The sequence below is a fragment of the Ranitomeya variabilis genome, chromosome 2 (genome assembly GCF_051348905.1).
Source record: "Ranitomeya variabilis isolate aRanVar5 chromosome 2, aRanVar5.hap1, whole genome shotgun sequence".
NCBI classification, from domain to species: Eukaryota; Metazoa; Chordata; class Amphibia; order Anura; family Dendrobatidae; genus Ranitomeya; species Ranitomeya variabilis.
Window position 1 is genome coordinate 1,068,788,276 of NC_135233.1, and position 13,524 is coordinate 1,068,801,799.

The following is a 13,524-nucleotide window of genomic DNA, read 5'->3' on the forward strand; positions in this document are numbered from 1 at the left end:
ATTACCTTTCTTCTTCTATTTATAGGATTCTATTGATGTTCAAAAAGTAGCAGTCGCCGGACATTCATTTGGGGCAGCGACTGCGATTAAAGCTCTGGGGAGAGATTCACGATTTAGGTAAGAATCTATATAAAGATCAGGAATAATCTATGTTAGCAAAATAATTATGTCCCACGTACACAACACAGGAGGCAGTATTATAGTAGTTATATTCTTGTATATAGCAAGCAGTATTATAGTAGTTATATTCTTGTACATAGGGGCAGTATTATAGTATTTCTATTCTTGTATATAGGAGCAGTATTATAGTAGTTATTTTCTTGTACATAGGGACAGTATTATAGTAGATATATTCTTGTACATAGGAGCAGTATTATAGTAGTTATATTCTTGTACATAGGAGCAGTATTATAGTAGTTATATTCTTATACATAGGGGGCAGTATTATAGTAGTTATATTCTTGTACATAGGAGCAGTATTATAGTAGTTATATTCTTGTACATAGGAGCAGTATTATAGTAGTTCTATTCTTGTATATAGGGGCAGTATTCTAGTAGTTATATTCTTGTACATAGGGGCAGTATTATAGTAGTTATATTCTTGTATATAGGAGCAGTGTTATAATAGTTATATTCTTGTACATAGGGGGCAGTATTATAGTAGTTATATTCTTGTACATAGGGGGCAGTATTATAGTAGTTATATTCTTGTACATAGAAGCAGTATTATAGTAGTTATATTCTTGTACATAGGGGCAGTATTATAGTAGTTATATTCTTGTACATAGGGGCAGTATTATAGTAGTTATATTCTTGTATATAGGAGCAGTGTTATAATAGTTATATTCTTGTACATAGGGGGCAGTATTATAGTAGTTATATTCCTGTACATAGGGGCAGTATTATAGTAGTTCTATTCTTGTATATAGGGGCAGTATTATAGTAGTTATATTCCTGTACATAGGGGCAGTATTATAGTAGTTATATTCTTGTATATAGGAGCAGTATTATAGTGGTTATATTCTTGTACATAGGAGGCAGTATTATAGTAGTTATATTCTTGTACATAGGGGCAGTATTATAGTAGTTATATTCTTGTACATAGGGGCAGTATTATAGTAGTTATATTCTTGTACATAGGGAGCAGTATTATAGTAGTTCTATTCTTGTATATAGGGGCAGTATTATAGTAGTTATATTCTTGTACATAGGGGCAGTATTATAGTAGTTATATTCTTGTACATAGGGAGCAGTATTATAGTAGTTCTATTCTTGTATATAGGGGCAGTATTATAGTAGTTATATTCTTGTACATAGGGGCAGTATTATAGTAGTTATATTCTTGTACATAGGAGCAGTATTATAGTAGTTATATTCTTGTACATAGGAGCAGTATTATAGTAGTTATATTCTTGTACATAGGGGCAGTATTATAGTAGTTATATTCTTGTACATAGGGGCAGTATTATAGTAGTTATATTCTTGTACGTACATAGGGGCAGTATTGTAGCAGTTATATTCATCAAAGGGTGCAGTAAAACTGTGCTTAATGCTGAGTATTATATGAGCTCACCATGTATGATGTGTCGGTGTTAGGTGTGGGGTGGCCCTGGATTCCTGGATGTTCCCTTTGAGAGATGAGATATTTTCCACTATCCATCAACCTGTTTTATTCGTCAACTCTGAGAAGTTCCAGTGGGTGGATAATATTCTACTCATGAAGAAGATGGATTCCACCAGCCTAGAGAGAAAGATGATCACAATCAAGTAAGTGTATACTCGCTCTAGTCACTATCTATCTGCAATATGTGCATGTTGGGTATACTAGTAATATACATGCAGAAGACTCCCCTTTATAAATGATATTTTGGCATTTATTTTAGAGGTGAACTTCATATAACTCACATAAGTAAAGAATCTTCTGTGTAGAATATTTGTATGTTTATTTGCACAATGCTGTACAATGCATGTGTATGATAGGTGACTACTTATTGATCGGGGTCAGATTGCTGTAACCTACTCCGGTTGGCAGAATGGGGAACTTTTCCTCCATTAGCGCAGAGCGGCGGAGCATTGCAATAGACTTTTTGTGGCAGCTTCACAGAGAATTTCTGCCGACTGGTTCCAGTCTCAGCAGTGGAACACCTACAGATCAGTAAGTTATCGCCTATACATGATCCTTTTTTTTTTTTAATGGACAACCCCTAAAAAGCTTACATATTAGGTTTTGTTAATGGTGATCTTATTTATTTGTTGTTGTTTTTCTCTGTAGGGGCAGTGTTCATCAAAGCTTTCCAGACTTCACCTTTCTGACTGGTTACTTGATAGGGAAAATATTCAAGTTGAAGGGAGAAATTGACCCGTACGTGGGGATGGACATCATTAATAATGTCACATTAGCCTTTCTACAGCGGCATCTAGGTGAGTACCCGAATGGCGTAGGGGGGAACAGCAAGGCCACTTACACAATCTGAGCACAAACTGACCACGAGCTTCCTGACCTAAACTTCTACTGAGGGAGGAACGTCAGGAGGACCCCCATACATCAGATGGTCGACGACATCCCTATGATGCGTTTGGACGTCTATAGCTTAAAGGGCAATTATTTTAGGCTCATAAAAGGGTTGTGTGGCTCCACTCACTGACACATTGGAAGGTGAGTGATGATGATGATCATGATGTTGCATCGGCCAGGACACATTCGCGACCGGCAGGTATCATAAACATGTCCTAATTTCTAGGATTAGTTGATCATGCATGTGTCCTGGTAGACATATACAGGCACGTTCACGTTTCAATTGGAAATCAGAGGCAGAAGATGCAAACATAGGCTGGACCGACATCTGTCTGAGATGGTTTAGTGAATCCTGTATTGAGCAGAGGGTTGGACATGATGACCCTGGAGGTCCATTCCAACTCTAACAATCTATGATTCTGAGGCATCGAACATCCCTTTCTAAGGTCTAGTTTTATTTTTTCCACTTAGGGCTCCAGAAAGATTTTAACCAGTGGGACCCTCTCATCGATGGAGTAGGAGAATTTGTCATTCCTGGAACCAACATCGATCTACCTCCGGCACAAGCCAAGTCCTCCAAGTGACCTCCCAACAGTTTCCGATCACCAGTGTTGTAACCTATCTGCCATCAGAGGCGCGGAGCCTGCACGTCACAAGTGGACAACACGAGCTGAGACTACGTCCTTCATTTTACAAGGGATGGGAAAACGTCCTGGATCCATTTCTTTACAATGTTTGTTCTTCCTGGATGGTTACAGACTGTGGGGTCTGAACATTTGGATAGGTGTAGAAGTGTGTGATCCCCGTAATCTCCTACAAACTGCACTTTTTATGATTCTGGGAACCTGTATATACTTGAAGCAGAAGTGAGTTACTAACATGAGTATTGCTGTAATCCACATTCTGCCTCCGCAAAGGTCAAAGGTGCTGCTCTACGCCTCCCCTGTTCTTTACACTGCAGCTCTGCTTTGTCAGACTGAGTGCTGTGTTTAAGCAGAAGCTCGGCAGTGCATTGAGGGATGATTTCCATTACAGCAGGAACAGATTGAACTATAAGCCAATAATTGCTGTAAAGATAATGGGGAAATCAGCCTTAATAACTGGGGAAGCCGGAGATCTGACAAAGATAAATAAGCACAATGATTGCAGAGACTACAAGACTAGCAGGACCACCATGGACCAATGGTGCTTTATATAATGTATACATATTCCAGGTGCCTGTTATTAAGAGTGTAAATTATGAAGATTTGGTATAAAACACTACTGCGTTCATGACGGCTTTGCCAGCAACTCGTGGCTGAACACCGATTCCTGTGATGTTTGCACTATTATTATTAAGATTACAATAGAATATTACCTGTTTCTGATAATGTCATAAAATGTGCATATAATAGCTCCAGTCTAGGAGTATTCTATAACAGCTCACCGCTGCAGGGGATACTGGTTAGTAAGGATGCACTGGACCTCACAGGTGAGGCCGAGAGTCCATTGGTTTCCCTACTTAACGGACCGCCCATGTCTTGCGCCATCAGTTTTATACTTGATGCAGAAGACTTGGCATGATCATAAGTGAGGCTACACCTGAAAAACACCACTTAAATGGTTGATCTAGAACTTTTCCTTTTTTCCTTATGGAGCTAAAAACTACCTCCCTGTTCTGCCCTGCGACAATGTCTCTATACCCGTCCCCCCTGTATACTAGAGTTTACGAATAACAATTATTGATAACAGTGGTGGGGATCTTTTGAAGATAGCCATGCACTTGGCTTCAACATCTTCATCAGGTAACTTTGTGAAATCGGTGTAGAGAAGAGCAGGGGTAGCAACGCTTTTGGTTTCATCATTAGTTGTCTTAGTGCAGAATTTCAGTGCGATGCGTGGATCCACGTCGACCTTCCTTCCAGCTTTACTGACATAGGAGTAATGAGGAGAACTTGGTAGGGACCGTCATACAAGGGTTCTAGTCTGTGTTTTCTGACATGCCTTTTAACGACTACAAAAGCACCAGACTTTAAATTGTGACAAGTGTAGGTTTCTGCTGAATCTGGAAGGGAAGGAAAAAACTAAAACATAGGTGTTAGCTAGATTTTTACTAAGCTGAATAACATTGAACAGCACGGTCAGTTTCTTCTGATAACTACTGAGACTGGACATTTTCAACTGGGGGCCTAGCACCAAACAATATCTCATATGGGGACAGGCCATGTTTTGCCTTAGGGGTAGTGCAAATGTGGTACAGTACAATGGGTAGGAGCCCTGGCCATGGAGCCCTAGTCTCCTGCATCATTTTGGTCAATTGTCCCTTCAGTGTGCCGTTCAGCCTCTCAACTTTCCCACTGGATTGTGGAGAGTATGGAGGGCTACAGTGGATCCAAGCATTGTCAGAACCTCCTGATACACATGAGAAAAGGCCAGACCTTGGTCACTTTCGACAACTTCTGGAACACCATATCTGCATAAGACTTCCATCACCAGTTTCTTTGCTGTGGTCTTTGCAGTCATGTTGGTAACGGGGAATGCTTCAGGCCAACTGGAGAACATGTCGACAACCACCAGACAATATTCATACCTTCCAGACTTAGGCAACGTGATGTGGTCCACCTGGAGCCTTTGGAAAGGATAGTCGGGCTTAGCAAGATGCTTCGGGGGTACACGTTGAAGTTGACCGGGATTGCAGGTCTGACAGATATTACATGCACGGTTGAATGCTGTCAGGACTGTAGAAATACCTGGAGCCCAGTAGAATTTTTGTACCAGGGCTTGGGCCTGTTTTTTGTTTTTTATTTCCTTGATGTGTGGGCCCATGTGCCCACGTGGCAATAGCAGGGTACATCCGCTTAAGGAGACACACAAATTGGTCCTTTTTCCAGAGACCATTGTCCATACATGCTCCATCAGCCTTTCACTGCTTCACTTCTTCCTTTGGGGACATTCTCTGCATCGTCATTAAGCAGTCTCGCGGGCTCCGACAGAGAAAACCTCAGTCTGTTGTGGATCATCAGGTTCCTGTAGAGTCAGTGTTTCTTGTAACTGTTTACGCTGAGAGCGTGTGGTCACCATACCTGGTATGGTCAGGTCAACGGGTAGGAGAGCAGCAGCTTTTGCTTGCATATCCACAAAGGCGTTACCAACAGTCTGTGGACTGTTCCTAGGACCGTGCGCCTTAACTTTGATAATGGCCACCTGGGTAGGTAATTTGATTGAGTCCATGAGGGTTTTAACAGCTTCAGCATTCTTCACTGGAGTCCCAGCGGTAGTAATAAACCCTCGATTGGCCCATAGGGCTCCGAAATCATGAGCAATACCAAATGCATACTGTGAGTCCGTGTATATATTAGCCCGCCTGTCTTTGGCCAGAATACATGCAGTAGACAGAGCCTGAAGTTCTACTTCTTGTGCTGACAGTGAGGGAGTGCAGCTGCGTGCACTATACCGTATCCAGTGTGGAACCTGCCAAAATCATCAGCATATCTTGAACCGTCTTTCAGGGCATTGTAGAGAGGTTACATTATGCGGGATGCGTCCAGTATCCACTGACGACAATAAGTACATAGTCCAAGAAAACGCTGGAGTTCAGTCTCGCCTTTCGGAAAAGGAAGGGAGCTGACGGCTATTTTTCTTTCTTTTGTGAGGTGTCTGACACCCTGAAGGAGACAGTGACCCAAAAATACCACTTGACCAAGGCAGAACCGAAGTTTCGAGGCCGAAACCCGACAGTTCAGATCTGCCAGATACTTGAGGAGGCTAACAGTGGCAGCAATGGCTTCCTGCTCTGTTCGTGCACACAACAAAAGATCAGCCACATATTTTTTGCAAACTGATTGGGACTATTTTGGGCCCATTGTGGCATAAATGTCCACGTCAATTGTCGTCCCTGATAAGTGAATGCAAACAGAACTGGTAATTTGGGTGTAATGGAATGCTGAAGAAGGCATTGGTGAGGTCGATAACTGAACCAAGCAGCATCCTGAGATATCTGGGACAAAAGAGTATGGTTCTACAGGCATTATTGGGGGTGGATCTGGGCCTATCAGGGCCATCATAACCGTAGGAAGGGCATGTAGGATACAGGGGTAATATAATATAAGAACCAGCTGACCATCATCTTGGAATTGTATTCTGGAGCAGAACTGTGATAATATATCTGCCCCCAGTAAATTTACCGGACATATAGGAGAGATTACGAACTGAGCAGTAACATCAGGGAAAGGTCCCACAGGGATGGGTTTTGTAAGAGTATATTTATTGTGTCTGCCATCTACTCTAATTAAAACAAGCTCTTGATCTGAAAATTGACATGGCGGGGCTGGGGAGTGAGATTCCCAGACATAGGGTTAAAAGGGATATTGGAGAACTGAATTTGTGTAGGGTGGGAGGGCTGGAGCTGAAGTCTGTTACGTGGGCCACTGATAAGGAACGGAGCTGCGTCCTTGCAGCTGTGGGGGGGGGGGCTGAGATTGGAGCAGAAATCGCTGCGGCTACTGATTTAACCTTTAATTTCCCTGCTGATGCAGAACGGGCTAAGTTCTTTTGAATACTCTTTACTACTTTTAATGCATCATCCGGAGTGGAAGTCTCGATATCAGGTCTAACTGACATTATTGCCTCTTTCAATTCAGATTTAAGGCCGGACATTAAAGCTACTACAAAAAGGTTGTGAATGGGCTTTATTTTACAATGAGAATCCCAGATCTTTAAATACTACCATAAGACACCCATAGAACTTCTCGGCAGTCCAGGATATATTGGTGCCTTGGAGTTAAGGAGCATAGGGTTTACAGTCGGGCGTAGAGGCTTAATTTCCTGGGGAGGGACCATATTTCACTTTCAACTTACAATATTTCTTTATACTGCAAAACAATATTGTCGCTTTAAACAAAACACAAATCTCCCAGCGCGTTCTACACCAAGGATAAAAAATACAGAGAAACTTAGAACGCAGCTACGTGCCCTGTTATGAACTGGTGGTTTAGGAGCAACATGGGACGTGCTCTGGAGGAGGTGGTACCTGTACTGACCGCAGTTCCTGAGCTAAACACAACACTAGAAGTAGCCGTGGGATGCTCCTGTCACTCCCTAGACACCTCGTCACAGCCGGAGGACTAACTACCCCTAAAGATAGAAACAGGAAAGCTATCTTGCCTCAGAGAAAATCCCCAAAGGATAGGACAGCCCCCCACAAATATTGACTGTGAGTGGAGAGGGAAATGACATACGCAGAATGAAACCAGGATGTAGCAAAGGAGGCCAGTCTAGCTAGATAGATAGAACAGGACAGAATACTGTGCGGTCAGTATTAAAAACTAGAAAAATCCACCACAGAGTTTACAAAAATCTCCACACCTGACTAAAGGTGTGGAGGGTAAATCTGCTTCCCAGAGCTTCCAGCTTAACTGAATAAATACATAATGACAAGCTGGACTAGAAAAAAAACATAGAAAGTGCAGAAAGATTAAGTCCACAACAAGTGGACTGCAAAAGAACAAAGCAAGGACTTATCTTTGCTGAACTGGTCAGAATATCAGGGAAATCCAAGCAGAGATGTGAATCCAACCAGGAACCATTGACAACTGGCACAGGCTGAAGGATGGAACCAGGCTAAATAGCTGAGCCAGAAAGACAATCAGTGGAAGCAGCTGCTGACTACTAAATCCAAGGAGGAGCAGTACCACTTAAAACCACCGGAGGGAGCCCAAGAGCAGAACTCATAAAAGTGCCTCTTACAACCACCGGAGGGAGCTCAAGAGCGGAATTCACAACAGTACCCCCCCTTGAGGAGGGGTCACCGAACCCTCACCAGAGCCCCCAGGCCGATAAGGACGAGCCAAGTGAAAAGCACGAACCAAATCGGCGGCATGGACATCGGAGGCAACAACCCAAGAATTATCCTCCTGGCCATAACCCTTCCACTTGACAAGATACTGAAGTGTTATGGTTCGGTGGTTAGGAACACATGAACTGACCTGATAGTTAAACCAGAAATAAAGGACAAGCTCTGAGCCACCAGAGGGAGCCCAAAAACAGAACTCACAAAGTACCACTCATGACCACAGGAGGGAGCCCGAGAACGGAATTCACAACACTGAAGCCTCCGCCTCGAAAAACGAGAATCCAGAATTTTCTCTACCACATATTCCAACTCCCCATCAACCAACACCGGGGCAGGAGGATCAACAGAGGGAACAACGGGCACCACATATCTCCGCAACAAAGATCTATGGAAAACATTATGGATGGCAAAAGAGTCTGGAAGGGCCAAACGAAAAGATACCGGATTGATAATCTCAGAAATCTTATAAGGACCAATAAACCGAGGCTTGAACTTAGGGGAAGAAACCTTCATAGGAACATGACGAGAAGATAACCAGACTAAATCCCCCACCCGAAGCCGGGGACCAACACACCGACGGCGGTTAGCAAAACGTTGAGCCTTTTCCTGAGACGTCAAATTGTCTACCACATGAGTCCAAATCTGCTGTAACCTGTCCATTACAGAATCCACACCTGGACAATCAGCAGGCTCAACCTGCCCCGAAGAAAAACGAGGAAGAAAACCAAAATTACAAAAGAAAGGCAAAACCAAAGTAGCCGAACTAGCCCGATTATTAAGGGCAAACTCGGCCAACGGCAAGAAAGCCACCCAGTCATCCTGGTCAGCAGACACAAAGCATCTCAAATAGGTTTCCAAGGTCTGATTAGTTTGCTCAGTTTGGCCATTTGTCTGAGGATGAAACGCCGAAGAAAAAGACAAATCAATGCCCATCCTAGCACAAAAGGCCCGCCAAAACCTAGAAACAAACTGGGAACCTCTGTCAGACACAATATTCTCCGGAATGCCATGCAAACGAACCACATGCTGAAAAAACAATGGAACCAAATCAGAGGAGGAAGGCAATTTAGGCAAAGGTACCAAATGGACCATTTTAGAGAACCGGTCACAAACCACCCAGATAACAGACATCTTCTGGGAAACGGGAAGATCCGAAATAAAATCCATGGAAATATGCGTCCAGGGCCTCTCAGGGACCGGCAAAGGCAAAAGCAACCCACTAGAAAGGGAACAGCAAGGCTTGGCCCGGGCACAAGTCCCACAGGACTGCACAAAAGAACGCACATCCCGCGACAAGGAAGGCCACCAAAAGGACCTAGCAACCAAATCTCTGGTACCAAAAATCCCAGGATGACCAGCCAACACCGAACAATGAACCTCAGAAATTACCTTACTTGTCCATCTATCAGGAACAAACACCTTCCCCACAGGACAGCGGTCAGGTTTATCAGCCTGAAATTCCTGAAGCACCCGCCGTAAATCAGGGGAGATGGCAGAAAGAATCACCCCTTCCTTAAGAATGCCAACCGGCTCAAGGACTCCAGGAGAATCAGGCAAAAAACTCCTAGAGAGGGCATCAGCCTTAACATTCCTAGATCCCGGAAGATACGAGAACACAAAATCAAAACGGGAGAAAAAGAGGGACCATCGAGCCTGTCTAGGGTTCAACTGCTTGGCCGACTCGAGGTAAATCAGATTCTTATGATCGGTCAAGACCACAACGCGGTGCTTGGCTCCCTCAAGCCAATGTCGCCACTCCTCAAATGCCCACTTCATGGCCAACAACTCCCGATTGCCGACATCATAATTGCGCTCCGCTGGCGAAAACTTTCTGGAAAAAAAGGCACACTGTTTCATCAAAGAACCATCAGAACTCCTCTGAGACAAAACGGCCCCTGCCCCAATCTCAGAAGCGTCAACCTCAACCTGAAAAGGAAGAGAAACATCCGGCTGACGCAACACAGGGGCAGAAGTAAATCAGTGTTTAAGCTCCTGAAAGGCCTCAACAGCCGTAGAGGACCAATTCGTCACATCAGCGCCTTTCTTTGTCAAATCGGCCAGGGGCTTAACCACACTGGAAAAGTTGGCAATGAAACGGCGATAAAAATTAGCAAAGCCCAAAAATTTCTGAAGACTCTTCACAGATGTGGGTTGAATCCAGTCATGAATGGCTTGGACCTTAACAGGATCCATTTCTATAGACGAGGGAGAAAAAATAAAACCCAAAAAAGAGACCTTCTGAACTCCAAATAGGCACTTAGACCCCTTCACAAATAAAGCATTATCACGAAGGATCTGGAATACCATCCTGACCTGCTTCACATGAAACTCCCAATCATCGGAAAAAATCAAAATATCATCCAAATACACAATCATGAATTTATCAAGATAATTGCGGAAAATATCATGCATGAAGGATTGAAATACAGAAGGAGCATTAGAGAGCCCGAATGGCATCACAAGGTATTCAAAATGGCCTTCGGGCGTATTAAATGCAGTTTTCCATTCGTCACCCTGTTTAATACGAACAAGATTATATGCCCCTCAAAGGTCAATCTTAGTAAACCAACTAGCCCCCTTGATCCGAGCAAACAAATCAGAAAGCAAAGGTAAAGGGTATTGGAATTTGACCGTGATCTTATTAAGAAGGCGATAATCAATACAGGGTCTCAAGGAGCCATCCTTCTTGGCAACAAAAAAGAATCCCGCTCCCAATGGTGACGAAGACGGCCGAATATGCCCCTTCTCCAAAGACTCCTTAACATAACTCCGCATGGCGGCATGCTCTGGCACAGACAGATTGAAAAGTCGGCCCTTAGGGAACTTACAGCCAGGAATCAAGTTAATAGCACAATCACAGTCCCTATGTGGAGGAAGGGAACTGGGCTTGGGCTCATCAAATACATCCTGGAAATCCGACAAAAACTCAGGAACTTCTGAAGAGGGGGAAGAGGAAATTGACATCAAAGGAACGTCACTATGTACCCCTTGACAACCCCAACTAGTCACAGACATAGATTTCCAATCCAGCACCGGATTATGTCCCTGTAACCATGGAAAACCCAGTACAACAACATCATGCAAATTATGCAGCACCAGAAAACGGCAATCTTCCTGATGTGCTGGAGCCATGCACATGGTCAGCTGAGTCCAATACTGAGGTTTATCCTTGGCCAACGGTGTAGCATCAATGCCCCTCAAAGGAATAGGGCTCTGCAAAGGCTGCAAGGAAAAACCACAGCGCCTGGCGAATTCCAAGTCAATCAAGTACAGGGCAGCACCTGAATCCACAAATGCCATGACAGAAAAGGACGATAATGAGCAAATCAAGGTCACAGATAAGAGAAATTTAGGCTGTACAGTACTGATGGTAACAGACCTAGCGACCCTCTTAGTACGCTTAGGGCAATCAGAAATAACATGAGCTGAATCACCACAGTAAAAACACAGCGTATTCTGGCGTCTGAATCCCTGCCGTTCTGCTCTAGTCAAAATCCTATCACATTGCATAGGCTCAGGACTCTGCTCAGAGGATACTGCCATATGGTGCACAACTTTGCGCTCGCGCAGGCGCCGATCAATCTGAATGGCTAGAGACATAGATTCGCTCAAACCAGCAGGCGTGGGGAACCCCACCATAACATCTTTAAGGGCTTCAGAAAGACCCTTTCTGAAAATTGCTGCCAGAGCCTCCTCATTCCATTTAGTGAGCACAGACCATTTTCTAAATTTCTGGCAGTATACTTCTGCCACTTCCTGACCCTGACACAGGGCCAACAAGGTCTTTTCTGCATGATCCACAGAATTAGGTTCGTCATACAATAATCCGAGCGCTTGAAAAAATGCGTCTACATTAAGCAATGCCGGATCCCCTGATTAAAGGGAGAATGCCCAGTCCTGAGGGTCACCACGCAGCAGAGAGATGACAATTTTAACCTGCTGAATGGAATCACCAGAGGAACGGGGTTTCAAGGCAAAAAACAATTTGCAGTTATTTTTAAAGTTCAAAAACTTGGATCTGTCCCCAAAAAACAAATCAGGGGTTGGAATTCTAGGCTCTAAAGCCGGAGTCTGGACAACATAATCTTGGATACTCTGTACTCCTGCAGCAAGATGATCCACACGAGTAAACAAACCCTGAACATCCATGCCAGCACCAAAATCCTGAACCACCCAGAGATTAAGAGGAAAAAAAGACAAAACAGACTGCAGAAAAAAAAATGGCTCAGAACTTCCTTTTCCTTCTTTTGAGATGAATTTAAATCATTTTTGGCCAGTTGTACTGTTATGAACTGGTGGTTTAGGAGCAACATGGGACGTGCTCTGGAGGAGGTGGTACCTGTACTGACCGCAGTTCCTGAGCTAAACACAACACTAGAAGTAGCCGTGGGATGCTCCTGTCACTCCCTAGACACCTCGTCAAAGCCGGAGGGCTAACTACCCCTAAAGATAGAAACAGGAAAGCTATCTTGCCTCAGAGAAAATCCCCAAAGGATAGGACAGCCCCCCACAAATATTGACTGTGAGTGGAGAGGGAAATGAAATACGCAGAATGAAACAAGAATGTAGCAAAGGAGGCCAGTCTAGCTAGATAGATAGATAGAACAGGACAGAATACTGTGCGGTCAGTATTAAAAACTAGAAAAATCCACCACAGAGTTTACAAAAATCTCCACACCTGACTAAAGGTGTGGAGGGTAAATCTGCTTCCCAGAGCTTCCAGCTTAACTGAATAAATACATAATGACAAGCTGGACTAGAAAAAACATAGAAAGTGCAGAAAGATTAAGTCCACAACAAGTGGACTGCAAAAGAACAAAGCAAGGACTTATCTTTGCTGAACTGGTCAGAACATCAGGGAAATCCAAGCAGAGATGTGAATCCAACCAGGAACCATTGACAACTGGCACAGGCTGAAGGATGGAACCAGGCTAAATAGCCGAGCCAGAAAGACAATCAGTGGAAGCAGCTGCTGACTACTAAATCCAAGGAGCAGCAGTACCACTTAAAACCACCGGAGGGAGCCCAAGAGCAGAACTCACAAAAGTGCCACTTACAACCACCGGAGGGAGCCCAAGAGCGGAATTCACAACAGTGCCCCCTCCATACCAGAGACACAGAGATAAGAAAATCGCAGCATTCCTCAGCACAGAAAGAAGAAAGCAATAGCGCAGCTGTT

The 13,524-nt window shown here is 43.8% G+C and overlaps 1 protein-coding gene across 5 annotated transcripts in view; it reads left to right on the forward strand.

The window, feature by feature from the left end:
- PLA2G7 (phospholipase A2 group VII) overlaps nucleotides 1-3,910 on the forward strand; it is a 43,348-nt gene extending 39,438 nt beyond the window's left edge. For all 5 annotated transcript variants that reach the window (XM_077291553.1, XM_077291551.1, XM_077291554.1 and 2 more), the window contains 4 exons: nucleotides 26-117; nucleotides 1,597-1,767; nucleotides 2,273-2,421; nucleotides 2,987-3,910. In XM_077291553.1, the coding sequence (XP_077147668.1) occupies nucleotides 26-117; nucleotides 1,597-1,767; nucleotides 2,273-2,421; nucleotides 2,987-3,099 (525 nt within the window). In that variant the 3' untranslated portion in view covers nucleotides 3,100-3,910. The remainder of the gene's footprint in view (nucleotides 1-25; nucleotides 118-1,596; nucleotides 1,768-2,272; nucleotides 2,422-2,986) is intronic.
- The last annotated feature ends 9,614 nt before the right edge of the window (nucleotides 3,911-13,524 follow it).